The sequence below is a fragment of the Salvia hispanica genome, chromosome 5 (genome assembly GCF_029641045.1).
Source record: "Salvia hispanica isolate PSC_SH4W2 chromosome 5, Shi_PSC_v1, whole genome shotgun sequence".
NCBI classification, from domain to species: domain Eukaryota; kingdom Viridiplantae; phylum Streptophyta; class Magnoliopsida; order Lamiales; family Lamiaceae; genus Salvia; species Salvia hispanica.
The window spans coordinates 40,365,726-40,383,333 of NC_142696.1; the positions used below are offsets into that span (position 1 = coordinate 40,365,726).

The following is a 17,608-nucleotide window of genomic DNA, read 5'->3' on the forward strand; positions in this document are numbered from 1 at the left end:
AGCCTCATAGCCCATAGGTTTAGATTTTTGAGACTTTGTTGCTATAACCGTTTTTTCCTTTTCTTTTATTTCATCTTTTTTTTTTCTTTTCTCGTTGGGTATAAATTGTGGAAGGAAAGTAAAGCTTTGCTTCCTAGCCCCCTAGCCCTTAGGGGTGCCAAATCGTTCATGATGGGTCGTTATCGGGTCAACATGTTAATGACCCGACTTAATAGGATAAACGCGAACATGGTTTGTTAAGAAAATCTTAAATTCAAACACGAATCCGACCTACTACCCCTAAACCCAAACACAACGCGAACCACCTTTGGTCAACACGACACGATAAGTAATTTAAACATTAACAAATTCAGACTTCAGAAATCAAATTCACATTTCACTCACGCTGCGTACCCTAACTCAAATTTTAAAATAATAAAAATTAATAATATTATAATATATAATTTCATAACGGGTAACCCAACACAACACAAATTTTTTGTGTTTTTAAAGTGTCAACCCAATAAAGACACGAACCCAATAGGCTTGACCTAAACCCATTAATTTCGTGCGGATTCGTGTCGGGTTATCGTATCGTACCAAAAATTGTCAATCCTACCTTTACCTAATAATCTCCTTTCTCGGCGAAATGGGTAATTAATTTCCATTGTTTCTCAAATGTATCACTTTGACTCGTCATAAATTTTAAAAATAAATATAAAAAAAAAGTATCAGAATGTGTTCTATTTTTATATATAAATATTTTTAATAAATATGATTACTTAGTAGAATGTATGGTTCATTTATTAGAAATAATAAAAAGTAATATAAATTACTAATAGTGGATATTCAAAAATAAAAAATATGAGATTATTATAAATAAGAGGCGTGTCTTCGATCGAGTAAATTGCAATTGGAAGGAAATATTTCTGCTAAGAAACAATAATCATAAATATCTGGATGAAAATAGTAGTATAGTACTCCACTTTCTAATTAAAATTTGTCATTTCATTTGTTTGTAAAATAGGTCATACTTTTGATATTGAAACAATTGTACTCCCCCTAGTCTTGGGTACCCAAAATCTACAAGAAATTAATATTCGAATAGAAAATAATAATATTTTTTTTCCAATCTTGACATTAATCAAATTGATTATGAATAATCAAATTACTAATGAAAAATATTAAAATTTACCTCTTTTGTATATCTAATTACGAATAATCAAGGGAATCATATTAATTTGTTCCTTTTGTTTAAAATTTCTAATAGCCATTATTAATTGATCATATGGTTGATTTACAATAAGAGTTTAGTGTAATTCAAGATTTTTATTTATTGTACTGAATAAATCCATCTGGCCAGGTTTACATACAATAAAAATTTTCTTGATTAACTTCTTGCAGAGCTTATCAACGTAACATTTGTCAGAAAACAATTCAATGCAATAACACTACCTAGTACTCCCTCCGTCCCATAGTAAATGTCACACTTTCTTTTTTAATTTGTCCCACAAAAGATGTCACATTTATTTTTTAGAAAAAATTCTCTCTCATATTAATATAAATATATTATTTTCTCTTTCCATTTAACACACAAAACAACACCTCCTAAAATCTCGTGCCAATTCCCAAGTATGACCTCTACTATGGGACGGAGGGAGTATTAATTATCACTATCTAAGACGTCGAGAATTTACATTGCCAAAATCTCTCTTTTATTGACCAGTAAAAATGTGCATTATCAACAACAAATTATTAGTGTTATATACCATGATTAATGAATAATAATCCTTGAATTGTCTTTTACGTAGTAAACAAGAAAAATATGTCTCATTGTCCATTTTTTCAATAATCTACCACATCGGTGTTAGTGTTATCAGTTTCCCAAGTTTAGGTGACTTAAGGTACACACTGTTACCATAACCAATAAATTGTTCTTCTAGCTAAATATATAGGCCGTGAAAAACTATTTGTTTCAGCAAGGAATTGGTTAAAGATCCTATGATGAGCTAGCCTCATTAGCTCCCATTGCATAAGACGTTCGACTCATTTTGTTCATTAAAACTTTAAAACATAGAACAAATGTCATATGTCTCCTTAAGCATTCTTCTTCTTATTAAGCCAAAAATAGACGAGTAATATGTTATTCGACCACACCCCTTTATATAATTGGCAAAACTAGCTTTCTTTGATAGTACATTTGGTACATTTGCCTTACAAATACCATATTCACATTAATGATAGATGATAATATTACAAAAATACTAGGCAGATGCTGCTTGGTACAAATTAAAGGAATCTTAGTGTGTGCAATAGGAATCAAACTATGTATGTGCTGACGTCACCCACACAAGATTAATTTCTAGAACTATAACGTAAAAACTTATTACCTGAGCAAATGTATGTATTAACTAAATAATCAATGCAAAACATTCACCACTACCATAGAATATATTCATTCCTTCACCCAGCCCACCTCTTTTGACCAAAACAAAATCAGAAACCATTCTGATTTATATATAAATATACATCAATATGATCAACAATCCACAAATCACATTACATGAATATGTGTGTTTAGAAGGAGCCTAAGATTCTCCTACTTATAATCTAGGATTGTGATGGTAAAGATAAGTGGATCTTCCATTATGCAGCATCCCGTAATTACATGTATATATTTTATTTTACTAATACAAGTATTGATACGCGTCACCTATAACAAGGGAAACACTAATTATCATTATTAATTAAAGTTTTAGAATGGAGCAACATAACATACTAATATGATAAAGAAAAAAAACTATACTACTACTACTACATAACATACTATAGAGTCACATATTTTACTTGATCACCAATATATAAAGTATAAACGGAGAGGATATTGTTAACATGTCAGAAACAAAATTGCAATATATATGTATACGGTATTAAGGGCATCCCAATAAAATTTATTTCTTAGGAGTAATTTTTTTACAATGCATATACATATGTTCAATATCAATTTTTATCAAAGCTCATACAGAACCAATCTTAGATAGATATAAGGGCAGCCCACAAAAGTACAGACAAATCAGAGTTGTCTGCATGTACTAATTAAAGTCTACTCATTGTAATAGTAAGAATTATATAATGAAGTATACAAAAATTTAGGGAGAAATTTTTGGGTGTGTTTGCAAGAGGGAAAATAGGGTAAATATGAGAGATAGGGACATCCCCCACATCATAAAATTATTACATGTAGTGTCACACTCATCTTTTTTAGTGTACCTCACATTTCTTATTATCTCTGTCTTTTTCTCCTTACATTCCTTTCTCCATCCCACTAAATGCTCTTTGCCTCCTTCCATCCATTTCTATTTTATCCTTTTTCTTATTTTCCCAACTGAAATCCTGAGCTGAGTAGAAAACATTCTCTCCTTCAATTTAGGGTTTTCCCACCTCATTAATGAGGCTTAACTGCAACAATATCTCAGCTCTCTGAAGTTTCTGTTTGCTGCTGTGTCCCTCTCTCTCTCTCTCTTTGAGACTCTGAAACATCTCCCACACAAGGAAAAAGGTAGTTTGCTTTTTTTCTTCTTCTAATCAAAGGGAAAATTTAGAGACAGGTAAAATTTCATCAATCCCTTTTTGCTGCTTTTCAATTCCAAATTTTCATTTAATTCCTCCTCACTCACATTTTGTTCATGCTGTAAGATTATATTATAGTAGCTTGAAAATTAAGAATATGCTTTCCTTTCACTGACAGTTTCTTGATCTAGGGTTTTGCTCAGTGATTAGCGTTTGAAAAAAGCTGAATTTGTTGAACTGTGACTAGCTAGATCTCAGCTTTAACTCAAACATAACGATTTAATCATTCCACTTTTTCATAAAGAAGGAATTTAACACACTCTAAACTCTGTGTTTGGGGATTTCTGACTGCTGGTTTGATTTGTGAACCTTATTTTTCAGTTCTTGCTTTGTACTTGTACACATATACTCAAATTTAATAGAGTTATGGTATGTATTTTAGAAAGTGTGTTGTACTGTCAATGATAGTCAGATTTGAGAGCCAGATGATTACTTACAAGTTTCAAGCCCTTACTGCAATACAAGTTGTGTAACACCATGAATTATTATTCCCAAAATATAAACAAACATGTGGCCAGCAATCCACAGATCTCAGAAATTTCACTTTAATCCACAGTAATTACAATGTTAATTTCTTGTATAAATCGGATCGGATAGGAATTGAAGGCCACAAAAATGGAAAAAATTCTAATTACTTGGTTTTGCAAGTGTAGGCGAATGGCTTCCTCCAGTTCGTACAATTCGCCTTGCGCGGCGTGCAAATTCCTGCGGCGGAAGTGCATGCCGGGGTGCATCTTCGCGCCCTACTTTCCGCCGGAGGAGCCGCAGAAGTTCGCCAACGTGCACAAGATCTTCGGCGCCAGCAACGTCTCCAAGCTGCTCAACGACCTCCTCCCCCACCAGCGCGACGACGCCGTCAACTCGCTCGCCTACGAGGCCGAGGCGCGCGTCCGCGACCCCGTCTACGGCTGCGTCGGCGCCATCTCCTTCCTCCAGAGGCAGGTCGACCGCCTCCAGAAGGAGCTCGATGCCGCCAACGCAGACCTCATCCGCTTCGCCTGCGCCGGCGCCATCCCCCCATCCCCCGCCCCCGTCGTGGGCCCACCGCGCCAGCGGGGCGGAGGTGGAGGTGGAGGAGGAGGAGGATTTTATCAAAGTAATTACACATTTCCTTATAACTACCATTGCCCATGGAATGGTGGTTATAATCCTCATGGAGGGGGAGGGGATATGTAGGGATGGATGCCTTCAATTCATCTCCCCCCCCTCTCTCTCTCTCTAGGGTTTGTTTCTCTCTCACTCTTCAAATTAAGATGCATGCTTGCTTAAGTTATTTTTGGCACATCAACATCAATTTTAAATTACATGTCTAAGTCATGGTTTGCTAAAGCTATGTTTCTAGAGTCACATGCATCTATCTAGCTGTCAATTTTATAAAAAAGGAGGAAAAAAATTCAGTGTAATCCACTGCTTGATCAATTCCAAAATTATAATCTGTGCAAGTGTGATAATTTAGGCTTGATCAGGAATGGGGGTGAGACTCACTATTTTACTTGTACAAGAAATGGGCATGTGATCACTGTGGAATTGAGAATAAAAAGTTGTATTTGTGTGTGAGAGGTGAAATATTTGTAAGAGAAGATTCTCTAGCCATGAGGGTGATCTCCATTCACCCACATGTATTCTTATTTCTTGTTGAGGACCACTTCTTTATTTTCTTGCGATACTATCTAATTGCGTATAGGTTTTGGCTCGAATCAATATATGTATTCACCTTTGGGCCGGTAATTTTACTTAATTAGGTCAAATTGAAAAAACAAAATCATGAAATTTGGTAAATTTTTGGTCTAGTTCGTGATATTTTGAAAATTAGTCGAAAATTCATGAAGTTTGAATTTGTTTGCAATTACCATGTAGCGAAATTTTTAGTGAATTTGTGTCGTGTGATAGTTGTGAACAAATCTAAACTCAATAGTTTTTCTGACTAATTTTTAAATTGTGCGACGAACCAAAATTTAACAAAAATTCATTGTTTTTCCAGTAATTTCCCCTTTTAACTTATTCATATAGTGGTGAAATGATGAGTAATATATGGTCTTGAAGTGATTCTTTGCGCTGCGCAACTTTGTAAACAGATAACTATATGTATAAACCTGACATCATAATATATGGTTGAATATTGGTGCAAGTGTATATTGTATAATGATTATATGAACATGTAGTAAATAAGGAAGAGATAGGGCCCTTTGTAATAAAGAGATTTTCCACAGTCGAAAGAAAATTAATGTCTCATGTAACAGAATGTAAACTTTTATACATAGTGAAACATGTCCATCACATTTACTGTTTAGCTAAGAACATTTTGAATCTTTTGTACCTAAAGATGGAGTGTGAATCTTATCACAAAATTTAAGTTTGTGAACCTCAGCTTTTGCTCCGGACACCTTCTACAGTGAGAAACAGCTCTTTCTTGCATTGGATCCATGTAGGTGGTGGCCACCACTCCATGTACACATTTCAAAATAAAATTTCTCTATAGTTTTCAATGTACTAGTAGAAAAGTAATCAATTAAATAATTTCCAAACTATATATAGAGCTTATAGTTTTATAGGAGATGAATCAGAACTTTAACCCAAAACACTAGGGTTAGGGTTTCAATCCAATGAATATGAGCTACAAGAAAATACGGTGTGCTTGATTGCCAATCTTGTCTGGAGTCTTTAACATCAAATCATCCCTACCCTACCTAGTTGTGCAACTTCCTCATAATCAATTGCTACCATTTATTTACACTTGCTTACCATTTCAAAATACTACACCCTTTGTCCAGCCTTATTTCTTTTTAGGCGTCCAAAGTAGTTGGATCGTTTCTTTTTTTTATGTAAAATACTTAATTCTTCCTTTTACTAATTTTACTAACCTTTTAACATTAATTTTTTAAATCTAATGTTAAACGTCTCAGGTGATGGAGGGAGTAGAAGTACTCTTCACGTCCACATAAAATAATCACATTTTTTTCATTTTGGTTTGTCTATCAAAATTAATTAGTGACATTTCTATTTATGGAAATTTTTCACCACTTTCTTTTTACTCTCTCCTACCTTGCCTACTTTTCTCTTTTTCTTTTCCACTTTATCAATTCTATATTAAAACTTATGTCATCCATCCCAAAATAAGTGTACTAAAAACATAGAGGTAAAAAGTTTTAAGTATTACTTTTACCCATAAGTATTGTGTAGAATACGACGAATCTGTAGACATGGTCTAGGAAAACTGAATTAAGAACAAGTAGTTTGGCATCCTTTTTGCATAGCATTTTGAAATGGTATTTCAGATTTAATTGGGAATAAGATGTACTACTACTATTTCAAAATAAGACACTACTTATGTAGAGAATGATTCGAATGTACTTTTTCTTGTCTATGATGTAGTTCTGAACTCAAGACCTGTATAATTTTGATACTACCAATTAGTACTCTATTATAATCTCATACCAATATAAAAATGGACAACTAAAGTAGTAGTAGCAGTAGTATGTATTTTTATAGGCAGATTAATTAATATTACAATGAGGCTTCCAATTACACTAGTTGTTGTCATTGAAATACTATTGCAATGATTTAGTTATGTTATTGCGAGACACAAGCAGAAAACAATTAGATTTGGGTGGGAATGAAGATTGATTGCAGTGAGTGTAAAGTTGCTTTTTCCACAGATTTCAGAAGTAGCAGAAGCTTTCTGTCACTTCTGTTTCTCCCCTTACAATTTAATTGGGCATGCATGCACTAATTTAGTTCCATCCATCGCTTGTCTATCATCCTCCAATTCATCGTCTTCTCGAGATCAACAAGATTCATGTCTATTGGATTCTTTTTGCAGTTTTAATCGTCTTGTCAATTTCCGATCGGACACATATTTGCAACAACAGCTAGTAGTGTTGCTTATTCCATCAATTTCGTTTATTTTTTTCGGATTCAGGCAATGATTCCATCAATTTGTTTTTATTTGAACTCAGACAACCAGGATTTGATTGGAGTCACTATCCATTATTTTTATTTTTGTAACATAAAAATGCTAGTAATAAAAGAGTATTCTCTCGTGTCACTTTGACTAGCTCTTCACAAGCATTTGAGATAAATAAATGAAAATGGATAGAAAAAAAATTAGCGGAGTGAAGTGGGAGTCTTAATTTTATATAATAAAATGTACAGTGATATGATTTAGTAAAATGTGAATCATGTCTACTAAAAATAGTCTAAGTGAAACGAGATATTTATAGTGATCGAGAATGTCTCAAAAAAAAAAAAAAAAGTGAGATACATAATGGGGAATAAAGGGAATAATAATTAGGCAAATTGTTGGAAAAACCATAAAATTTAGTAAAATTGTTATCAATCTCACAGCTAGTTATATCATAACTTGGAGAATTTTCAATTTTCCAATTGATTTGTATTTGTGGAAAATTGTGTATGATTGGACAAAATTCATGGCTTTTGTGAGTTTTTATACACATAAAAACCTTAAATTTTGGCTTTCATGTGCAATTTCTCCCAAATCCAAATTAATGAGATAATTGAGAAATCTATCATAGTATATAATAACAATTGACTATATTAATTATACGATTGACCAGAATTTTTATCAAATTTCGTGATTTTTTATTTTTTTATTTTATCAATTTACCCTATTAAATCCTCAACTCTAAAAGTCAAATCACTCTTTAGGTTTGCAAGTATGGTTAGTTGATATGCAGAAAATACATACGTGCATTATAAATACAAGTGCTAATTAATTCATGGTTAATATGACAACTTTTTTCCTTATACGATGGTCATAGTAAAAACCAAAGCTTATTTTATCAGTACGATTTACTTAAAAAAGTAAGCTAGATTTTTGCATCGATTTTGTTTTAATTGCTTATGAATATCATTAGTACTTGATCGTAGCTGGAAAAATAAAGAATTTTGATATATAGCAGGTAAAAGCTGTAGATACGTGTATATATTTCAACATGTGGACACATGCAACAACCCCACTACCTACATTCATTGCCCCTATAATTCGCAGGCATGTCTTTGTTTTCTTTTCTTTATTTACCAATTTTTTTAACAATTAATATCATATAGTACCTATTATATAGGGTCGTAATGTAAATAAAAGTCCGCGTCAATTATTAAATACTCCATATATTAGTTCCAAGGTTTTATCAATTTCAACTAGCATGCAAGTCAACAAGAACTTTTTCTTTTTATGGTTATAGCAAAATTTAAAAACAAAGAAAGGTATAATTCGTTTTTGTTTCGTTTGTATGCATTAATTAATATGATCATTGAATTGTAAGAGAAATAATAGTACTCAAACACATTGCTTTGGTATATTCGATGATAAAAATTCCCCCATGACACAAAAAGAAAAATTGCAGAGGTATATATTCAGAGAAAATAAATGAAATATAGTTCGAATGTATACTTATTCTATACTCTCTAGTTTGTTTTTTGGGCGACTAATAAACGGCCTTTTGTATTCCGAACAATCAAAAAATTAAGCACCATTTTTATATACATTAAGTCGCATAGAATAATAGATTAAATATAGTGAAAGAAGATTTGTTCCTAAAAGACGATAATATTCCGCCACATTTATCCTTAAATGAGACTTAAATTAAATTATTGAGCAGAAAAAAAAAAAGCTTCAGTTTCAGATCACCAAATCTTATTTGTTCACTTATTCTTGTGATAACACTATTACAATAATAACACTTTATAATAATTATTTGTTTAAAGGTTCACAAAATGCCAGCTTTGGCTTTGCGCCGTAAAAAGTGCACGAGTATATATTCAACGCCGGCGGCGTATCTAAATTAATCTCTTTTTAATCTGGATGGAATAATCTAAAGCTGCAAAATCTTTGCATATGTTAGCAAAATTGCTTATACATCAAGAACTTCAACGATATTAATATTTTGTGAGTGAAGACTCACAAGTAGTGAAGTAGATTTAATTATTTTCTTAAAATTGTGTAATCTCTTTAATTCCCTTTTTTGGCCCACAGAATTTGGGCTTCAAGTTGAAACTAACAAAATTTAATACTATGAGTAGTATATAAATTATAAAGTGATAGCACATTGATCAAGAAAAATGATTTGTGACTCATTCTTTTTATAGATTCTCCGTTGACGAAATCTGTTGATTGCAAAAAGAGCTTCTCCTGCATGATTAACAATAATGCTGCTATTATTACATGTATATCTTCATTAATTCAAAAGAAAATGGGTGTTTTATCTTTATATTATACTTTCATCTCCAAAATAATGCAAAAATATAACCTGGCTTGGCCAATGCATCACTATATAATAAATCAAAAGCTCAATTAAACTGTATATTCTCGTTAAAGTTTATGTGCTAATCCAGCCTAATGATGCATTATGATATATTTCAGGTAAAGAAAATAAAGTGCTTAACTGCACATTTTTCTAGGCGTGGTTGATAAAAAAAAAGTAATGTACATATTTTTGTAATTACGCATATTTTGAATTATTAATACTGCAACAGGGTCACATAAAAGCAGTTAATGTGTATATGGCCTACTGATGACCAAATTAATTAATGTCTCAAGTTTAAGTCTGTTACATCAAATCTCTATGGTTCCAAAATATATTTGGTTTAAGCTTCCATCCAAAACAAAAGAACGATTTCATTTATTAAAATTTTCATTTTCTTAAAGAGCTTTTTACCTCTTTTAATCGGTTATTAACATTTTTTTGTGATGGGCAAATTTAAGAATGCAAAATAGTCTTCAAGAAAATGAGTAGGGTGAGGTGGGTAGAAGAAGGAAGAAATGAATTATGAATATGAATGAATCGGGCCTATTCTTTTATCACGTAACGGCCCATAGACAAAATGAGCCCATAGTTTGTGCGTACTATAATGTCAAACGGGCTCGTTGAATTCGTATATATTTTTGTCACATAATCTAATATATTGATTGAAAGTAATTTTATTCGTATTGTGTTATTTTTAATAATCCAATTTGGGCTTCAGCCTAGCTTCAAATCTGATTGAATACTTGTATTTAGGAGTAGTTTGTTTAATCTATTTATCGTAGAGGTATAACTCATGCGATGAATATAAAATTCTGAATGCAGACAAAATGATATTTCGATTATTACACAATTTTACGGGTACTCCCTTCGTTTCTTGTTAATAAAAGCATTTTTTTTAATACGGAATTTAAAAATAGTGTGTTAAATAAATATTGAAAAAAATAAGAGAAAGTAAATTAAAAATGAAATCTACTTTTTACCAAAAATAGAAATAACTCAACTAACTTAAAACTTTTCAAAATAGTAAAATAACTCTGCTAATATAGAACTGAGGGAATACAACATTTGTACATTGTCATACGAATCTATAGCATTAAGTTACGTGTGTTTGTTTGTGTCCTAAAATTATACTCTCTCTGTCCCGCTGCAAGTAAAGTGCTTCAAATTGGATATTATTTTACAAAATTAATAATAAATAGTTAGAGTAATAATTAAAGTAAGTAAGATAATAATTTATATATAACTTTCTTCTATAGTATTTTCTCACTTATTTTATTTTATTTTTATTTTTATTTTTATTATTTATATCATCTTTGCAAAATAACGGCCAAAAAGAAACGGTCGTAGTGAGAGAGAGAGGGGGAGCAATGGTTATCATTTGTCATGTAAATCCGCATGTTTTGTTCTCCTGAAAGTGAAACATCTGTGACTCCATAACCCACGTGTCCCAATTCAGTTCTATTTAAAATTTAATCACACCATTCAACTCTTCATCACACACCGCCCAACCAGCGTCGCCATGGCGGAGAACCACCACCAGGGTCCCACGGACGTCCCCTCCACCTCCACCTCCCAAGGACTCGCCGTCGCCATTCTCTTCCCCTTGGGCAGCATCCTCCTCAGCCTCTCCGTCCTCATCCTCACCAGCACCCTCTTCGGCATCGCTCTCTCCGCCCCGCTCTTCCTCCTCTTCAGCCCCATTATTGCCCCGGCCGTCATCACTCTCGCCCTCGCGGTACTCGGGTTCTTGACCTCCGGGGTTTTTGGTATCACGGCGCTGTCGTCGTTCATGTGGATCGTTACATACTTTAGGAAGATGAGGGAGCAGTTCGAGCAAGCTAGGCGGCGCGTGGGGGACGCCGCGAGCCATGTGGGCCAGACTGGGCCCAAGCCACCGCATGGTCTTTGGGCCTGGGCCCATTAACGTTGGCACGATCAGTTTTGTGAAAAGAGTTGTTCCAATAATTGCAATGTCGCTTATAACTACTAGATTTGAGTTGCAGCTGTCTGCTAATTTAGTTGAATTAAACATGTTTGTGCAGTTGCTTTAAGTTTTATTCAAGTACTCACAAACACAAAATCAATAATCAAAAGGATTAATAGTAGCCCAATGAAGTGAATCTCAGTGTTGACCGACTAAGAAATTTTAATCTAATCACAGATCCAGTTTTAAGATCCATAATACATAATGGGATCAAGGAGCCCGATGAATTAAGTCCGTTTCTCATAAGCTAGTTCATTGCGCTCCACCGTTTCCCCGGTCGTTTCTATGGTCTGCAGCCGCTGCCACCACCCCTGATACTCCGCCGTTGGATCTCTCTCTCTCTCTCTTAACTCGATGTCCTTCTTCTTGTGTCGAAGGTATAATTTTCCAGAATTTGTATTATTTCTTATGTTTCTATGTCTCAATCCGCAATTCTGGTTCAATTTTGTTTTTTTATGCAATCCTGCAACTCTGGAGTTGAATTGTGAGAGCAGATTTGAATTAGTTTTCCATTTATGTGTCAGAGGTTCTTATAGCTAAAGTTCCGATGCCCTTCTCAAAAAATTGTTTATTGACTATTCATCCTTATCTGGCGCTCAAATATGAACTAAGTTACTGTTGTGATTATAGATGGCAGCTCAAATTTTAGATATTTTGTGAATGATTGAAAATGTGATTATATGGATTAGGTTTGAGAACACTGCAAATTTTTTTATGTGAATACTTAATCAAACATTTCAGATAAACTGGATAGATTTGAGGATTTTTAGAGCAGAGGTCTCTGGTTTTGATTTGAACCAGCTTCCTAATCTGTGCATATTTGCTGTGATATCCACTTGCAACTATAATTTCCAGCAGCAAAGGAATCATACGATAATTGTTAGTAATTTTGTATTGTTCAGTTTCATTGAGCAAATGTTTTAGTCCATAAGGATGCTTTTTGGTGTTTGGGAGTTTCATGTTTCAGATATTAATTTCAGTTGCTGACTTGTTTTCCCCCAATGACAAAGAACCTCTTAGAAAATTCGGACTACTCTCTTCACCTGTTCAATGCTGGTATATATGCTGTGCAGTTAAACCACTGATTAAGTCTTAAATAATGTCAGCTTTGCAAGTTTCATATGTTTCTCTTATGCAGCTTGCAGAAAATGTTCGCACTGGAGAAATTTGTAGCTTCTAATGGGAGAATCATCTGGGGTTGGTTGTTCCTTATCATTGGAGCCTTTTCTTTCACAAGTTTCCTCTATGCTGCTGTCATATCTAAGCTTCAGCCTCCATCTCATAATGTTATCATCCGTGCCATACAAAATGACTGGTATTTTTCTTTTAATCAAAATTCCTGTATTTCATTGTTCATAATTGTTACTTGTAACACACTTAGAAGTGGTGGCCACTTTCTTAGTCTATAGATTTGAATTCAGTTAGAATTAATCCTGTTGTATGCATTGGCATGCTTCATTGAATGGGAAACTTGAATGTGTTTTTTGGGTGCAAATTATCATTATCTTATTGAAATTAAATTTAGCTCCAATCACATCGTGACTCCAACATTCATACTGCTAACCTCAACAAGTTATGTGGTTGTCCAGGTATTATTGCTTCTTGATTCCCATGACACTTCCAATCCTTTTTGTTGCGGTGTATTTTCATTGGCTGAGCATGAAGTTGTTCAAGCATGCCTGATCTTACAACTCCCACAGCAACAATTCAGTAAGACCAGCTGCCGCTTTCGTGCACATAATCAATCACCACCATGAAATGTGATGACGCCGTGTTTCTCTGTGGATGTCGAGCTCCCATGGTACAAGAAACACCCAAAGCTTGAAATTAGCATTGGCTGTGTGTGTATACACAACGGTGGGGATTACAATTCATACCTGAGCTGCATCAATCACGGAAATGCTGCAAAGCTTACTAGGCACATTTTCTTACTTGATCTTGTGTTTCTTGTTTTGGAACCTTCATTGATACGGTAACAACTCTCTTAACATATCATACAACAAAATGGAGCATCAAAGTTTATTGTTTATTAGCACAATGATCTTAATTTTTTAATTATACCAATTTTTTTTAGTGTACTTTATTAGTTGACATAAAACCATGTCCTTGTTTGCTATATTTATGGGGCAAATCCATTTCCTTGCCTCTTGCTTGCTCCAAACTGGTGTTCTTGTTGCCCAAACGAATGATAGCTTCGTTTGTATTGTTGATCCTCATAAGGAAAATAAAATTCTAGTACTACACACTTGGTCAATTTGCTAAAATTAGGCATATGGATTGAAGTAGTGGATAAATTTCCTATATGATATAGTGATACATACAAACTCTCATTTCATTACCTGAGGCATGTCATACCCCTCATAAGAACATCTTCAATGAAAAAGGTAAATTAATATAACTAACAATTAATGGAGAGATAAAATCTTATAACTATCCTATTAAGTATTAACCTACCCTCAAAAGAACATCTCCAATGGAAAAGGTAAACTAATATAACTAACAATCAATGGAGAGATAAAACCTTATAACTACCCTATTAAGTATTAACCTTCTTTTCATGAAAAAACTCTTCTCCAATGGGGAAAAGATATTTGAGAATGTATCACACTTTATATTTTTTAATGCATTTTGTACTATTATTTTATTTTTAAAAAATAGTTTATCTTATTATATATTTTTTTTCTTTGGAATGTGTTAGTCTTTAGAATGATATATTTCACTTTTTAGAAAGGTAAATATATAATTTACCTTTTCCCCTGAGATAATTTATATACTTTCCCCCTTGGAGATGCTCTAAGTATGTGTTCCACTTCATTCCATTAATAAATAATTTCAACTCTTTTACTTTCGCAAATTATATTTCACCCACCTAGTCAGTGGAAAAATACTGACAAGCATAATCATAAGTTTTTGTTAATTTTTTTTGTTAATTTTTTTTGTAAATTTAGATGCTAATGATTGAGTAAAGATATAGATTAAAAATTTGAAGGTGAAAAACATGATTTACAGTGAACTATATACTTAATTTTGACATTTTCTAATAATAACATACTCCATATTTGAGCCAAAATAGTTGATTGGCACACAAGTAATTAATTTTGCTAAGAAATAGTTTAGTTTATGTCTTCCGAGTTTCTAATTGGATTCTTTTGCAAATACTGAGAAGACAAAAAATTGGATTTTTCTAAGAAATGAAAGTGAATAAAAATTTGTAAACGTATGGCAGTTTGCACTGAACAAATGTGGAACATCCCTCAGAAAAATTATTTCGCATCAAGAATTTTCAGTCTACTTTTAACGTTAGAATTCTGGAAAATATTCATCATGGGGATGATGGCTAGTAGCTAAAAAGTTGAAAATGAACATAAAAATGTAAAACACAGAAAGGCAGAAGATGAATCTTTGCAGGAAATTTTTGTGTGAAGAAGAATCGATAGCGAGTCGAGTCAGTTATATACTCTATTAGGGGAAGGGTGGCGGCGATTGCGAAGACGAGGATTAGGTTTATTTGAGGTAAAACGCCCAATTTGGTTATTTGGGCTTCCATTGTCCAAGAGTTTAAAGTTTATTCAGCCCATTAGCTCATTTTGGGTTGTACTCCTATATATGTTGAACACATTATTTCTGCACTTATATTATTTTAATTTCAGTGTGCTACAGTATTTTACACTTAATTTTTAGGTATTTTAAATAATAAGTAGTATTTATGTGTTCGTTTAGGTGTTTATTTTACACTATTGATTTAACTTTAAGCAAACTCATCTCAACGTGTACAATAATAAAAAAAATTTAATTTGTATGGTTCACCAATATAATTTTATTTGGGTTACTACTTTTATTTGTGATCAAAATACAAGTAATAACAATAATATTTTTAAAACAGAAAATGAAATTGTATTATATTAAAAAGATTAATAAAGTTATAATTAGAAAAATAATAATGATAAAAATTACATAACATATCACTAGAGATTATATAAAAATACTTTTAAGTATTGACCAATTATATGAATTTGTGTTATGTGTATCTCATACTTTCAAGATATGGACACTTATATATAAGCTTGTAGTATTGAACCCTCGTACATTACAAAATATATTGGTACTTAAATCATCATTCTATTTTTTTAAATAATTATTGAAATATTTAAATAATAAGTAGTAAGTACTTAATAATTATTTAAATATTATACTACTATATATTATTGACCTTTCATTGGGTTCGAGTCGTTCGACCCAATAAATTCTATTTTTTCGATTCGTCATTGCACACTCAACTTGAATTGATTATACTCAAACAAGCAGTGGCGGAGCCACATTGGGGCCGGGGGGCCCTTGGGCCCCTCATCCATTTTACCTTATCCTATATATAATATATGTATACAACTATAACCAAGGATATTTCTAGCTCAGTTGGTTCCTTGTTCTGTCTATCATTTGGAACCTTCCAAGTTCAAGACACCTTAGGCGCAAATTTTAATAATTTTTATTGATTGCTTTTATATTTCTCTTTTATGTTTAAAACCCTATTATATTACATGTTTATGTTTATTCTCTTTCATTTTGAAACTTTAATCTATACATATTTATGAATAAAAATTATTTTATTGTCCCATAAATATGTATTATTAATTGCTTTTATATTTCTCTTTTATGTTTAAAACCCTATTATATTATATGTTTATGTTTATTCACTTTCATTTTGAAACTTTAATCTATACATATTTATGAATAAAAATTATTTTATTGTCCCATAAATATGTCAATACTACCGTAATACTAACATCGTTAATTTTTATTCATAAGTTTTGTTGATTTTATCACAACTAGTAATTTTATGTAATGAATTTCACGCACTAACTTATTATCTTTCGATTTAAGAAAATAAATTAATTCACACTGACTTTGTCCATGTGTTTATAGGTTCTATACTTCTATTGTCCATGTTTTACTTATTTTCACTATATATCTGTTCCTCTCAACGATCCCTCGAGCTCGTATTGCTTATGCGGCTATGTCTCATTGGCTTTGGACAATATTGACATTTGATATTAAAAAAATTAAACGATTATCAATAATAAATTTAGACCCCACTGATAAATTCCTGCCTCCACCACTGCAAACAAGTATACTAAGAAACTCTACACTAGACCCAATATATCATACTTCTACATTATTAATTAGCCGCTACAATACAATTGGTAATTTCTAGCTTTAACTAATAAAAACAATAAATAAACCTTGCTTTAGAGCCGAAAGAACATAAAGGCAGGGTTAAGACCTTTTTTACCTTCGAAAGAAGGGAAGAACATTCCAAGAAACAAGATAATTATTGATATATTGCACTTTCTTAATTTGTTTGTTAGTGAAAGCAAATGTAACTTTAAATCTTTCTACAAATGATTTCTATTCAATTCCATGTTAGTTTTCCCTATTAACAAAGCAAAGACGAAGACGAAAAACATTGAATATATACCAAGAAAGGAATAATTTTCTTATTTGAATATAGTTTATTCATGCAATAATGGATACATCGATTTGTAAAGTTCCTCAATGCTCCACTTGTACACTCATTAATTAGTGTTGCTTGCTTTTATAAAGTTCGTAGCATTCTTATTCATTTTAAAGTTTGGTATTGCTTGCAAAAGTTGGATCTTTAATTATATATATTTACATTTTTATATACATCTGTCATACGATATATTTATAAAAAAGCACCACATATGTGATACTTTATCTAATTGTATGATTT

At 32.4% G+C, this 17,608-nt stretch overlaps 2 protein-coding genes, 1 non-coding gene and 1 pseudogene across 5 annotated transcripts; 3 read left to right on the plus strand and 1 right to left on the minus strand.

Moving 5' to 3' along the window:
• Positions 1-3,276: 3,276 nt before the first annotated feature.
• On the plus strand, positions 3,277-5,275 carry LOC125187730 (protein LATERAL ORGAN BOUNDARIES pseudogene; annotated as a pseudogene). 2 transcript variants are annotated; one of them, XR_016130799.1, is made up of 2 exons: positions 3,277-3,587; positions 4,263-5,275. The product of XR_016130799.1 is annotated as a protein LATERAL ORGAN BOUNDARIES pseudogene, transcript variant X2 (transcript). The 2 variants fall into 2 exon arrangements; XR_016130798.1 differs by having other exon boundaries at positions 3,281-3,538.
• Positions 5,276-11,352: 6,077 nt separating this feature from the next.
• On the plus strand, positions 11,353-11,929 carry LOC125191115 (oleosin H2-like). Its single transcript, XM_048088581.2, has one exon. It carries the CDS (start codon positions 11,392-11,394, stop codon positions 11,794-11,796), a length of 405 nt encoding a protein of 134 aa, XP_047944538.1. The 5' UTR covers positions 11,353-11,391; the 3' UTR covers positions 11,797-11,929.
• Positions 11,930-12,071: 142 nt separating this feature from the next.
• Positions 12,072-13,888, plus strand: LOC125191116 (uncharacterized). The gene is made up of 4 exons (XM_048088582.2): positions 12,072-12,233; positions 12,811-12,912; positions 12,995-13,171; positions 13,446-13,888. The coding sequence occupies exons 1-4, from the start codon at positions 12,211-12,213 to the stop codon at positions 13,537-13,539; spliced, it is 396 nt and encodes a 131-aa protein (XP_047944539.1). The 5' UTR covers positions 12,072-12,210; the 3' UTR covers positions 13,540-13,888.
• Positions 13,889-15,104: 1,216 nt separating this feature from the next.
• On the minus strand, positions 15,105-15,189 carry LOC125191435 (small nucleolar RNA R21). The gene has a single exon (XR_007171119.1). It is a non-coding gene; the product is annotated as a small nucleolar RNA R21 (small nucleolar RNA).
• Between the last annotated feature and the right edge of the window lie 2,419 nt (positions 15,190-17,608).

What these genes read in the sequence shown, in the direction of transcription:
- LOC125191115 (XM_048088581.2), top strand. Translation starts at nt 11,392, where the DNA reads ATGGCGGAGAACCACCACCAGGGTCCCACGGACGTCCCCTCCACCTCC.
- LOC125191116 (XM_048088582.2), top strand. Translation starts at nt 12,211, where the DNA reads ATGTCCTTCTTCTTGTGTCGAAG. An exon ending in TCCTTCTTCTTGTGTCGAAG is followed by an intron (nt 12,234 to 12,810) that starts GTATAATTTTCC and finishes GGTGTTTGGGAG; the next exon opens with TTTCATGTTTCAGATATTAA. An exon ending in CGTGCCATACAAAATGACTG is followed by an intron (nt 13,172 to 13,445) that starts GTATTTTTCTTT and finishes GTGGTTGTCCAG; the next exon opens with GTATTATTGCTTCTTGATTC.